The 13244-nt window shown below is 37.7% G+C and overlaps 1 protein-coding gene across 1 annotated transcript; it reads right to left on the bottom strand.

Annotated features, from left to right (window-relative positions):
* Window positions 1-379: 379 nt before the first annotated feature.
* Window positions 380-12109, bottom strand: LOC128229660 (T-box transcription factor TBX6-like). The gene is made up of 7 exons (XM_052941438.1): window positions 11890-12109; window positions 10820-11021; window positions 6336-6603; window positions 3890-4036; window positions 3280-3347; window positions 2915-2983; window positions 380-1079 (listed from the first exon to the last, which is right to left on the bottom strand). Exons 1-7 carry the CDS (start codon window positions 12107-12109, stop codon window positions 380-382), a joined length of 1674 nt encoding a protein of 557 aa, XP_052797398.1.
* Between the last annotated feature and the right edge of the window lie 1135 nt (window positions 12110-13244).

Genomic DNA, 13244 nt, shown 5'->3' with positions numbered 1-13244 from the left:
TATAGTCGATACACTATAAAGATGCATTCGTGTTTCTGACACTTGATATTTACACAAGTATAAACATACAAAACAATAAAATATACATATTCACATATGATAACAAGACAAACACATGTCACTATTTGAATCAAAACAGCACTTAACAAAACTAAAAATTGACTTCACTAGTTCTATGTCGACAATGATAGTCGGTCTATTTCCAGCCGACTTCAGGTGACATCCGACGCGGCAAACACAAGCGCTATCAGCCAGACGAACTGTTTGAAAACACCCTGCCGAGCCCCATTGTCCGTGGGAAGTCTGGGACAGTACCTAGTGTCTACATCTAAGATCCATGTTCACGTGAACACAACCAGTGAGAGGGGGGCTCCTTAACTTAGGCCATAGGACCTGGGAAGTTCATGTTCATCATGTGTACGTTTGGCGTGATATGTGATGAGTAGCCAGAGCCTTGTGTGGTCTGCATGTACGTGCACGAGGGGAGGCTCGGGTGCTGTGGGGTCGGGGAGGCGCCCCTGAGGCCAAAGCTGGAGGTAGCGGATAGATGTGAGGGTTGTCGCATAGCGCAGTCCGTGTTGGAGAGAGTGGATGACGGCAGTCGACAATGGGGCATCTGGCTCATGGAGGAAAGTGAGTGCAGGGAAAGACTGGAGGACACGGCCGCCTGTGGCGGCAGCAACGGCGGCGAACTTGTCACCGGAAGGAAAGAGGACGTTGAGCGATCTACCGGCGAGTGGTGCGGGTAGTAACCGGTTGGCTCGCCACCAACTCCTCCTCCAAGTCCACCGCTCATACACGATGACCCATACGGTTTTCCGAGACTTGAACCTGACAACGAGCTGTAGTTACACGCATTTGTTGCACTTTGTTGTGATGGCAACGGGGGCGTCTTTGAAGACAAATGCGAGCTTCCAGATGAGCCTGATTTGCTGAGACATTGGCTGAGTTCGGGGTCCTGGAGGTCGGCGCTGTCCGCAGGGCGATCCAGGGGCTCAAGCTGACTGTCCTTTTTGATCTCGATCTTGGTCGATTTCAGTTCGATAGAGTCCTCATCAGACTTGTGCTTCTTTGAGAAACTGTCATCTGAAGGTACAAGATGCCACATTTATAAATCGTTGTCATTCATTTTAAGCAAAAGACCAGTACATTGATCATCAAAAATGTTTTTCCTTCGACAGTCTTGGTTTTATTTATCTCGGGCACATTTATTGTGACAGGATATCAGTAACAAATAAATCGTAATTTGGGGGAGACCAACAACTTGGCGGGTATAGTGCCTGTATGGTAGCGGGAGAGGGAGAAGCCGGCAATCTCTCCTGTCTGAGCAATGTGTATTAGCTAATGCAATTTACTCCTAAAGAAGGTGTGAACTGTCGGAGCGCTACTTCAGCAACGAGCCTGATCCAATTTGCTACGATCATTAATATTTCAAGAATGACTGCTAAATTGAATTACGAATGCGGGGATCGAATTTGCCATCTTGCTCTGCGATTGCCGTATGACGAAGTGTGAAGTTAAAATTCACCTTGAGTACGCATGGTGGTGACTTTGACGGTACGAGTGGCAATTGAATATCGGTGACTGGAAAATTACGTTCCCTTTGTTACAAAACTAGCAGGTTTGTAAAAGATAGGTGTTGAACCATCAGACTTTCTCAGAGATATGCAAAAAACGGCTAAATCTGCTAATATGTTGTAACAAGGTGAAAATGTTACCGGTAGGTCGTGAAGATTTGTTGTTTTAGCAGCAAACACGGGCATAATCTCACACATATAAAATGAGACAGGGAGAAGAGCTTGATTTAGTGTGAAGCAGACAACGCTTTTCATAGGCAATTCGCTTACTCTTATAAAGCAGTGTAAAATGCCCTGATCGTAGATCTTGATGCTTTTTCAAATACAACAGCATTAATTGCAGCATTCAAATTTCGTTCATTAGATGGCTGCCATAATTTGATAACCAATGTGAACCTGGTGACATGTTCTTATTTCTCTTCCAAAAATTAATGTCACAATTTTGAAGAAAAAACTCGTCAGAATATTTTACAACCATGCCTAAAACATCACTTTTTCTCTGAGTTTTCTTCTTGTCTGAAGACGTTTTAAACCACCGAATAATGACACTTAGGGTCACTCTGTGATGTATTATAAAGTTTTAAATTTCCAGTAATGTTATTTCGCTGTCTTTATTCTTCCTGCGTGACAGTAATTTACTTTGAAAAATATATGAAACCCTCAGCGTCATAAATTGTCAGTGTTTTAATAATTAAAACTTGTTAACACGTTTCCGGTAAAGTCACGACGACGGCCGTAAACACAGGGATGTCTGTGCGCGTGTTTTCAGATGATTTTACGATGTCATTTTGTCGGGCATCATGTACGCTGTCAGAGGAATTCGATATTTGAGACACCCAGATTATATTTTAAAACCTTTCTATATATTCCAGCTGTAGATAATTAAAATACCTAAAGGAAAGGCTGATGAGATTTTAACAAGATTTTACGAACTGTTATAATTTCGCACGGACCCATTTTCGAGTTTAGCGCCGCAATTATGACACGAAATGTGCCGCATTTGTCTGTAATGAAATTATAAGGTAAGTAATAAGACAGGATGGCCTGCTAGCTCACAACCAAGGACTGTGAGCAGTTGTCGGCGGTATTTGATTTCACCGTCACGTGACGGTACACACAGAAAGGGTTGGGGATCTCCGGTCGTCAGATTACAAGGGCTTATCCCGTTTAGGAAAGAATTGCACCATTAAAATATATCTTTCCCCTTTTCTCTCAGCAGGATAACGCAATCGCCTTTCAGTGGAAAATGAATACAATGGCAACTATAACGTTAATACTATCTTTTTAATGTTGTTTTTTTAAAGATTTTATTTTTATTATCGTCAGCAAGTTCAAACTTGAGCCTACCTTTCTCATAGTCTGAGAGTCCATCATCAGCCGGCCTTTTCAACGTCAACCTGTGGTCCCTGGAATGGAAGGGAGGAACGGCACTTGAAAGAAATGAGAAAAAAACAACATGTATTACATAATTCATTTCAGTATGTTCAAGTATCTAAACCAAAAAAGGACTGAATTTAGTCAAATAGTATTATTGTTCATATATTCATTCGTTTACTTAATGAACACATTTTCAAATTTACATTTATTTATGTTTTTATTTATTTATTTGTTTATCTATTTTTTTTATTTTTTTTATTTACTTATTTATTTATTAATTTTTATTTTTTTATTTCTTTTTTTATTTATTTTATTTCAAACCTACCTTCGGCCCATTCCGTTGTCCCGGAAACCCTTCGCGAAAGGATTGTGGTCAATTTTCAACTGTGTGATCTGGAAAACAAAAACATAGCTGTATTAGAAATAAATCAAACACGTTTACTCATGTTTGGTCCTTAGACAATATCTTATTATTGGCTAATGCGTGTATATTTTTAGACTAAGTTGATTGCGATGTTGATTATAAGGGTGGACCGAATATAGTTTCTTTTGTTTCTTTGTAGCCCTGGTCAGGAAGGCCGATCGTATCTAATATTAAATGCAAGCATGCTGCCGCCAATATAGGAAATTATTAAATATTTAGAAGACAATTTCCCTTAAGTTAATTGTTTCCTACCACAAATCTTCGATTTGGGTCATTAGACAGTTACTGACAACAAAGGGCTGGTCTCCTACCGAAACATCATGATCTACAGCTCTGTATCATTTCGCCTCATTATTATTGATACCATGTTTTGAAACACGTCGTGGTTTTTTGTATGCATCTAGTTGAATGTCATGATCGGTAATTTTCACACAGATTCGACGGCGCTTTTCAACGGCTATAAATAGGTACAGTCATATTTATAACGTTTAGGACATGAACGTTGTTTTACCTGTTCGTTCTGATAGGCGGTTACGGCGATAAACGTTGTCTCCTCAAACGCGTATGTGTTGAATGAAGTCCACCGCATGCTGAAGATATCGTTTGCCTGGACGATGTGCACCCGCGGCTGGTACTTGTGCATTGAGTTCAGAATTATCTGCAAACGTACAATATCAAGGTCAGAAATATCATCGAGGTAGGTTTTGCAGCAAAGTATACAACATCATCAATAATAATAATAATAATAATAATAATAATAATAATAATAATAATAATAACATAAATGCAAGCAAAAACAGTGGACGCGGTGAAGCCTATTTTGCAAAAGGCTTAGACAGAAATCTTAATTAGTTGTTTCTGACTTAGTTGCGACAACATGCTTTCGGACATTTTTTTCAGAAGACTCGTTTTCTTTTGTCATAAAGAATGTCATTAATCCACGAAAATGGTAGTTTAATCATTATTACTTCTTTTGCTTTATCAAACAATTAATTATTTTGATCAAAGAAACGAGAAATATGATAGATGGGGTCCAGTAACAGTCGCATCTGTTCCGACCGGAGAATTCCTCGTTTTTAGCCCGAATACTGTATTTTTGGGATATTTCACTTATCGTCTGCTACGGAAATTAAGACTGATGATTTGGAATTGTCCTCTTACGCCCCTAGGCCCGAGACACCGTGTAATTATAACGGTTTACATTTCTGTAAAGAAAGGGAGGGTGTGGCTGACTCGAAACAAACGACAAAGGAGCATTCAGAGCTGCTATCATATAAATCAAGCGTTGTTTCGAACTCAACATGGCGGGGGATCAGTAAATGGCAGAAAATTGTCGTCTGATGAATCCTGGTATTGAATTCATATTCAATTTATTCTCAATTAGCATGGTTGTGATCATTTTTGGGATTTCATGAAACGGTACCGTTAAACAACGGTGTATTTGCTATTAATTAATAGAAGTTGCGGCTGTCAGGTTTATGGTAGCCTTTGGAGTGGAGACCATTCCAGAGAAAGCATATGCCACCGGCCGTTTCTGCCGAATTACATTGGAAGTTCAGCACAGGATAACTGTGCAATTTGGTACGACCAACACGATATGGATTCCACTCAGAATCTTTTTTAAGTTTAAAATATTTATAGTAGAGAAATAGAGCGGTCCAAACATGAACATTTGCCAAGCTCCCTGAATTACAGGAACAATCGTAACCCGCCGGCATGGCGGTATCACGTTTCGAGTCTTGGGATTGCCGTCATTAACATGGAATAGTCGCAAACGACCCAAACCCAAGTAGGGGAGTATTCTACAAAAATACACGGGCTATTCCTTTGTAATTAAGCATATCTTAACAGTATTTTTTACTATTCCAAACAGTCCCCCTGGATTTTAGTCAATTAACCTCAATGCCTCAGAGCGTACAGACAAGGGACCATTATGATGAATGAATTTTGTTTCAATTAATATGTATGTGTTGGGAATAATTGTCTTTTGTGTTATTTCGTCGAAATATGGCTTATTGAAACAAACACGCACACAATTTGTGCGTTGAATTTAGCACATTTTGTAAATTGGTGAACTACTTTTCCTTAATGAATGTAAGAATACGCAAGTGCACGAGTTCTCGGGGAAACACAAATTGGCAAATTGGTTAGCAAATAAATAAAAGGCAGTATATGCAGGTATGTTTTGCCTTGTTGATAATGACAATCAACGGAAATTGTGTGAATTATGAGAAGCGACTACCCAGTGTCCCCGCGGGAGGGGCACGTCACGGTAGAACCCGGTGCCCAGTCCCCATCCATCACCAAGATATTTACCGTTCGTGTATGTCCCCCGCCGTAACCATGCTAACGTCCCGGCGGGCAAGAATTTATATATTCATTCAACATATGGTTTTTGACACGAAACTATCCAATTTGCGACGGCAGGAAAAATGGCGAATAAAATGAAAAGAAACTTGATTTTAAACACACGGGAGTGTTAGAGAGGCGAGCTAGGGCAATGTTTGGAAAAGAAATGCGTTTCCAAGACATTGATTTAGCGAGAAGAGAATGTCGGGATGTATGTTTGTGCGTGATAGAATGAACAAATTAGCTGAAACGGTTTATTTGCGAGTTTTCCCCTCCGCACGGGGAATTGTCTGCAGATTTGACATGCAGTATATTTGACGGCCTACAAGATGCAACATGGAAAAATGCAATGAAATAGAGCATCTATGATTTATATTGAAAGAAAAATATGTAAAGTACTAAATATAATTAAAAAAATAGTTTTAACATTAATAAAGAACGAACTAAATCTATCAAAATTAGAAATGAAAATAGATAAATAAAATAAAAAATGTCACGCTAACAAAAAAAACGGGAGTGGAAGCCATTTTTTTGTTCTTTACATGTTACTTCAGTTTTTAATAGAAAGGAAATGTAGAGTTATATGGACTTTGAAATGTGCTACATACATGTCCGTTCTGGTCCAGGTTGTTGTTGGTGAGCTTGAGCTTGTGGAAGGTTACGGGCTGTTTGAGCCAGTGGGAGCCGGAAGCTGGGCTGTCAGGGTGGATGTACAGGCGGCCGGGCATGTGCGGCTCCGCCTTCCCCGTCACCACCCACTCAGAATTGTGGTATTTGTAGCGGCAGTCATCCAGTGGCACAATGTCCACGAGCAGGATGTACTTGGAGTGCGGGTCCAGTCCCTCTAGACCCACCTTCAGGGTTGGGAACATCCGCCTGAAATGTACACGCAGTCATTAAAGGACAAGTTACTTGACTCGGCCTCTTATTATCATATTTAGTTGTTGGTAAGACACGTGCTGGTGTTTTCTAGTGACGCGATATTTGTCAAAACAATCTTCACTTTCACCGTAGTTACAGAAACCGCGCGTGTCGGGTGGCCGGGAGGAGTTCCCTCTCACTTAAATCGAGGTGATACTGTGGCACGCGGCGCCACGTGCTAGAGGGCCACATTGCAGCACATCCACGGAAGTTAATGGAATTCGATGCTTGCTTTCATTCGGAGCTCCTCGGCCATTATTTTCAAAAACAACTTCGGATGTATTTGGACGGTTTACATACTCAAAAAGTGGTACGTTTAAGTCCGCTGCAAATAGATCGCGTAGTAATCTGAATTAGTTGTTTAACTTTATGACTTAACTCTTGGGAATCTTAATCATGTTTGCAATAATACACTTCACTGGCAATCAATTTAAACTGAGAGCAATGAATACAACTCTTAAACACTACATTTAATTAATGATATTATTCAAAAATTTACGGACTACTTCAACTGATGTACCGGCATACATCCGAGGTTGTTTTCGATAAAATGGCCGAGGAGTTCCGAATGGCTTGCTTTAAGAGACACCGGCAATGGACCATCATTTTCATTAGATAATCAGTATAAACCTCTTGACCAAAGCTCAAGTAGAGCGCCATGTGCAAATTCCGTCAGGACACTCAGTAACATCATTTACCGGGTGTTAGAAAAAATCCACTTGTTACATATTGGTGTCGGCCGACACAGGATTCGTGTAAAAACATCACTTAGCAGCAATAATAGTGAAATAATACTAGATAACAACGTATTTTAATGTTCGATAAACAATTTACTTAGTCTAAGGACAATTTCGGGTTTATGTTTGACTTCTAGGCGCGTGTTGAATGGCACAACAAATGCCGAAAAGTAAACAATCCTATCAAGCGTATTGTAGCCATGATTGATCTTTGTTACAATTGTCTGATACCTTGCCATCGGTCGCCAATGTCTGTCTATATTGCAATTAGTCGATTTGTAGTTCAGACTTGTACAAAAAACGAAAGAAAAAGTGTATTTAATAAAAAATAAAAAATTATATAAAATAAATAAATAAATAAATAAATAAATAAATAAATAAATAAATAAATAAATAAATAAATAAATAAATAAATAAATAAATAAATAAATAAATAAATAAAATAAATGACTGGACAAATGACAGATGGGTCATTAGTTGTGACTTTTGTCATTGATCCCATGAATTGGTACAAAACCTCGGATCGACTAGATAACATTCTGTTCATTTCTACATCCTATAATTCCTTAAATTTAACAAAATAAGCGTGAAAATCTCCAATTATCTTGCTAATATCTACAAATTTCAAATACCCTCCCATTATGCGATTTTATAGGAATCTCTTAAATCTTATCATTAAATCAAGATAAGGAAACTTTCATTTTCTGAAAGACCATTTGTAATTTAAATTATTTTCTATTGGCCAAAGGCTATCGTTGGCTCGCGTTCTGTATTATGTATTTAAAGAGACAAATGGTATTTGTTTATTTCAATGTCGATTTTTATCGTTCATTATTTTTTTTTGTTCAGATTTGAATTTTTATTGTTTGAATTCTTTTCAACGGGGCTATACAAGAGTAATTAGTTTGTTTCAGTCGATTTAATTATGTAAAGTTTTCATTTTACGAACTATTGTATGTTTTAATGTCTGTTGATGTAAATACGAAATCTAGCAGATTTGCATCCACTTAATTTGTTAAGAGATCAAGCTAGCGACCTATAGATCTAAATAACCACAGTACTTTTGGTATGATTTTCGTGTTAACATTTACAATGAGAATGGTTTGTTAAATTGTGGTTGGTGATGAGAGGACACTAATACAGTTGTGCGGAATTATGCAAGATCTTGTGAGGCGCAAAACGTGGTTTAAGGCCGGCACCCAGGGAGACCGGTGACCAAATTACCGGGTGCCGGATAAGTGACGCAATGTCCACCTAATTTGTTCAAATTCTGTTAATAATGGCTTGTCCGTGTTTTACACCTATGCTTCTTGATCATTTTCCGACTCTGTGCATCTTTCGCCTTCCCGTGCTAACTTCACAACTTATTTTCCGGACAATGACTGGCACGTGTTGAACAATAGCGACGACGCCATTTTTGACAGGACAGCTTTAGTTAGTCACCTCAAGTATTTCAATGAAAACTTTGTTAAGAATAGCTTTAACCTAAAAGTAATGGTCTTAAATTATGTTTTAACTAAAAGTCATTCAAAGTCAACATGAGGCGATTGTTAATGAAGCTCGCGTGCGAGCGGACACCTGTCGTTTTCTTGGACGCACGGGCGAGGAAGGGGTTCTACGTTTCATCGGGTTCACAGTGAATAGATAACATTTTGAATATGCATAACTAAACGATGATCAATTGAAATCATGGTGTTTATATCACATTTATGCAATTCTGAAAACAATCTGAATTCGACACGATTTGCTTTCACCCATAATTTGTATTCATATAAATCCAGACGACATTTGAGTATTATTTAGTAGAGTCTACCGGGCAATGTACGAGACGGCGTTGATGGCTCTTCCCAGTCTCCTCTCAACAACAATCACCCTAACTCGCTTTTCTTTATCTGGCAATTATGGTTTATGAAATGGGCTAATTTTGAAAATATCAAACAAATTTACTGTGGTCTACAAGATGAATTTGCACTGATTATCGAACAAGTGAGAAAATCTCCTGTAAATTAGGGAACAATGTCGATTTTTATCTCCATGGATCGAACGTCGACTGTCTGTCTGGCGTAGTTGTTTCGGATGCATTTCTAGACTTATCGGCCTGTTCTTCATTTTGTAAATGCGATATGCTCATCCAAACTCGAAAAATAATTGCAAATCGAAAAAAGTCCTCGAGAGTCAAAGATTAGCGCTAAATTCAAACGTATACTTGGTTAAACTTTAGTGAATAAAATAAATAAATAACATTATTTTGATTTCAGAATAATTTTCAGAATAAACGGAGGTCCTTATATCCTTATTTTTTAATTGAATGTTTACTATTGTCAATTGTTTTTGGAATGTACGTGAGACTTTTCCCACGCCAGTTCGAATCAGATATTTAATTTCAGGTATCTCCAATCAAATAAAAAAAGGATTCAATAATCAGTTTAAAAATATTATTTAAAGCTACTTGATCAGCACTTTCCCAAATCGGAAGTCAATGGCATTGCGAAAAGAATTATGGGATATTGAAAGCAAGATCCATTTGAAGTAATTATTTCATAAATGAAAACTAATGACAAGACAAAAGGCGGGATTTCTCGGATAATCCGATCAGGATTTCCTGCGATATTTCTCACGGTGGGTGCCGGGGCTACTTCCACAACTTATAGTCAATAAGTTATATATTTTTAAAAGGTACTAAAATGCTTAAGTAAAATATTTTAGAAATTGTTGTCCATTTCTATTTCAAAATTCAGTCGTTAAAATCTTTCCGCTTTTCTGTAAGATAGTGACGCGGAGGGCGCGGAAGTTAAGCGCAGTTAAGCTGCTTTGTCGCTCCCACCAGCAGATACAAACATCCCAGATATAAAGCAGCCAATCATAGACATAACAGCGTGCGACACCTTTCCCAGGCAAAACGTGTAACTGCCTCTAAAAACTGACAAAACCAGCAAAACAAGCTTTTTATCTACTAACAGCCTGCTAATTTCCTCCTTTATAATGCCAATTAATTCCCGTATAGAAAATGTGCGACAGGATTTGGAATTATCTCACGTGCTGATGTGCTGTATGAAAATGCAGCGGAAACTTGTGGGAATAATCACACCTAAATGGTTCTTCGATCATGCCAATACCGCTAACATTTCAATGACAAACACATTGCTATAATTCCGAAAACCTTTGTAACGGAAATTCTACATGTATTATACTGATATTGTATTCAAACATAATTATTGAAATGTTTTGACGTCCCGAACATTTTGATAACCAACATTGTCATTCTCTGTATTTTATTTTCCTTATAAAAAAATCATATTTTATTCCATTTCTCAAAATCACGTTTTAATTTCCAAACAATTTTTTTTATATATATTTCACTCATGTGTGTACATGTACACCATGTCACAGTTGCAATGTTCACGTGCAATGCTTTAATAGAAAGTGTGTCCTACCTGCCGGTCTTGGTGATGATCATCTCTGTGCCGAGGGAGGAGAACTTGGACCAGAGGTCGCGGTTCTCTAGAGTGATCTTCAGGTTCTTGTCCATTACTTCCCCCTGACCGCCGCCTCCGCATCCACCCCCGCCCAGTATTCGCTTGTGATCCCCAGGGCTTCCGAAGGACGGGTATCCTCCAAACTGCTGAGATTGGCCGACTGAAAGACGTGGTATATACTTGTTAAGTTGCTGTAGAAATGGCAATAGGAGAAAAAACAAAAACGTTCAAAATATAGTAGAAACATGCAATACATGCCTCCCCTACCAATACTTCAAACACTATTTTGACAGAAAAGGAAACAAAGTACTCGACATAAGAAAGTAATACCGTCAAAAAGCCCGAAATCATAGAACCGATCAAAGATAGCACACGCCATAACGCAGTTGTAGAAAAAAAGAAATAAAGTTGTTTTAGTCAGTTAGAATATTTGTTGCCTTGCAAATGGAAGAGTTTAATGTGACAAAACAGATGTATGGTTGAATTATTTATAGATGGCAACAGGGTTGACATTGAGTAGAAATTCTCACATTCAATTCCAATATAATAATATAATTTATTATTTATAAATTTCGACTTTGTGCTCATAATTAGCGCCTCCTCTGACTGGTGTGTACACAAGACAGCGAAGGTGAAACACAGTGGTACTCAATGTGGACTAATTATGTATAATTATGATAACTTGTAAACAATGTCAACAAAACCGGTAGTTTGAAATATATCAGAGCAGATTCACCATGTTAACCTTGACGCAAGTTATTTACATAATGATCATTATTAATGTAACAACATAGCTGCATCCCGTATTATTGTTATGGGGTATATCACAGTTGCCTTTTCTCAAGATATTGTTTAAACCAACACCCAGCATAAAAATAATGATAACGTCAACTATTATTATTATTATTATTATTATTATTATTATTATTATTATTATTATTATTATTAAAATAAGGATAATAATAACTAATAATAACAGATACACTACTTCTTCTAAAAATAATGACAATTAAACATAAGTTACTCACATGAGAATCCCATGGGGTCGTGTGCCGAATGGACGGGGAAGCCGAAGGAGTACGCCTGTGGAGTGGGGATCATCCCGTGCCCCAAAGGGAACCCTCGCGACCCCCGGGATAGGAAATCCTCCTCGTACATGTGGCTGGTGGTGTGCGGTGCGCTCGTGCCGTATGTGTTAGCAGTAGTTCCGGTGCTGCCTCCGTAGTTGTTTCCCTGCAAGAGCAGCATCTGTAAGAACGCGCCGGCGTCATTACCGCTCCATTTACACACTTACAGAAAAACTGTTCATCAGTTCTATTTTACCTTTTAAATATAATCTCGGCTCGCTAGTGACGTTAAGGTGAACGACCATAAGTTTTATTTTTTAATATAAAATAAAAATGATAGCAGAATGAACGCAAAACAAAAAATATTCCTCATAATTACCTTTTATTATAATAATATTTAAAAATAATATATTATTGTTCAAATAGATCAATGATAATAATTCACAAAAAAAAAACAGAAAAAAAACGATACCTTTTTGGTTTAAACAATCGTTTTTGTTACAGATTTAATGTAACAAAAAACCTTTCATTAACATTTAGAATGTGAATGTTCTTTTGAAATATTACCTTTATCTAGTTCACAAATACGTATTCACTTATATATGTTGTATTATATTCCACTTCAAAACAAACTTGAGCATCACATGCGAGTGTTATCGCCACATTCAAGACAGTGGGTATTCCTAAAACCGCGGCTTAATTAGGAATATACCTGACAATGGAACCTGTCAATCACCGCAGATGTCTATATATAGAAACACGCGCTCACTAGAATCTTACGTTCTATTAGTTATATGTAAATAAATGGCATTTTTATTTGTTTCGAATAATAACAGTTCTATTAAACGATTAAGAATTTTCTAAAACGCTTACTTCAATATTACAATTACCATTTTCCTTCTTCCTTAAACGACCCGAAATATGTCAAAGCACATTCTCTATTTTATGTAGATATCCTTAAAACGCGAACATACTTATAGCCGAATAAAGAAAACTAAAAAATAAAAACGAATAACTGATAAACTTAAAACAAGTCCTGTAGTGTTGATTGTTTGTGCAGATGAGCTGCAAAGTCCGCGGTTTGGTCACAAAAAAAGAAGATGAAAAAATTACAAATACCTTTAACAGCTAAATTGTTGATATTTCCACTATGGCTAATAATTCCAACTTTTAGGTGTTTGTCTCACAGAATTTGTGTTAAATCACAAAAACAAATCTTCTATTTCAATGCTTTTGGCTGATCCGCCCAACGAATAGCGCGCGACATTATTGATTGGCCAATCAGCGAGACTCCGCCCCTTGTTGTAGTCCGTGCG

Source organism: Mya arenaria, chromosome 4 (genome assembly GCF_026914265.1).
Source record: "Mya arenaria isolate MELC-2E11 chromosome 4, ASM2691426v1".
Taxonomy (NCBI): domain Eukaryota; kingdom Metazoa; phylum Mollusca; class Bivalvia; order Myida; family Myidae; genus Mya; species Mya arenaria.
Note: the sequence above shows the minus strand (reverse complement) of the source record. Positions and strands in the feature narration are given on the sequence as shown.

Excerpts from the sequence above, each read along its gene's own strand:
- LOC128229660 (XM_052941438.1), bottom strand. The coding sequence starts at position 12,109 with ATGCTGCTCTTGCAGGGAAACAACTACGGAGGCAGCACCGGAACTACT. Across the intron at positions 4,037-6,335 it reads ACCTGGACCAGAACGGACAT|ATAATTCTGAACTCAATGCA; the intron begins GTATGTAGCACA and ends GTACGTTTGCAG. Across the intron at positions 1,080-2,914 it reads TATGAGAAAGGTAGGCTCAA|TTTCTCAAAGAAGCACAAGT; the intron begins GTTTGAACTTGC and ends TTCAGATGACAG.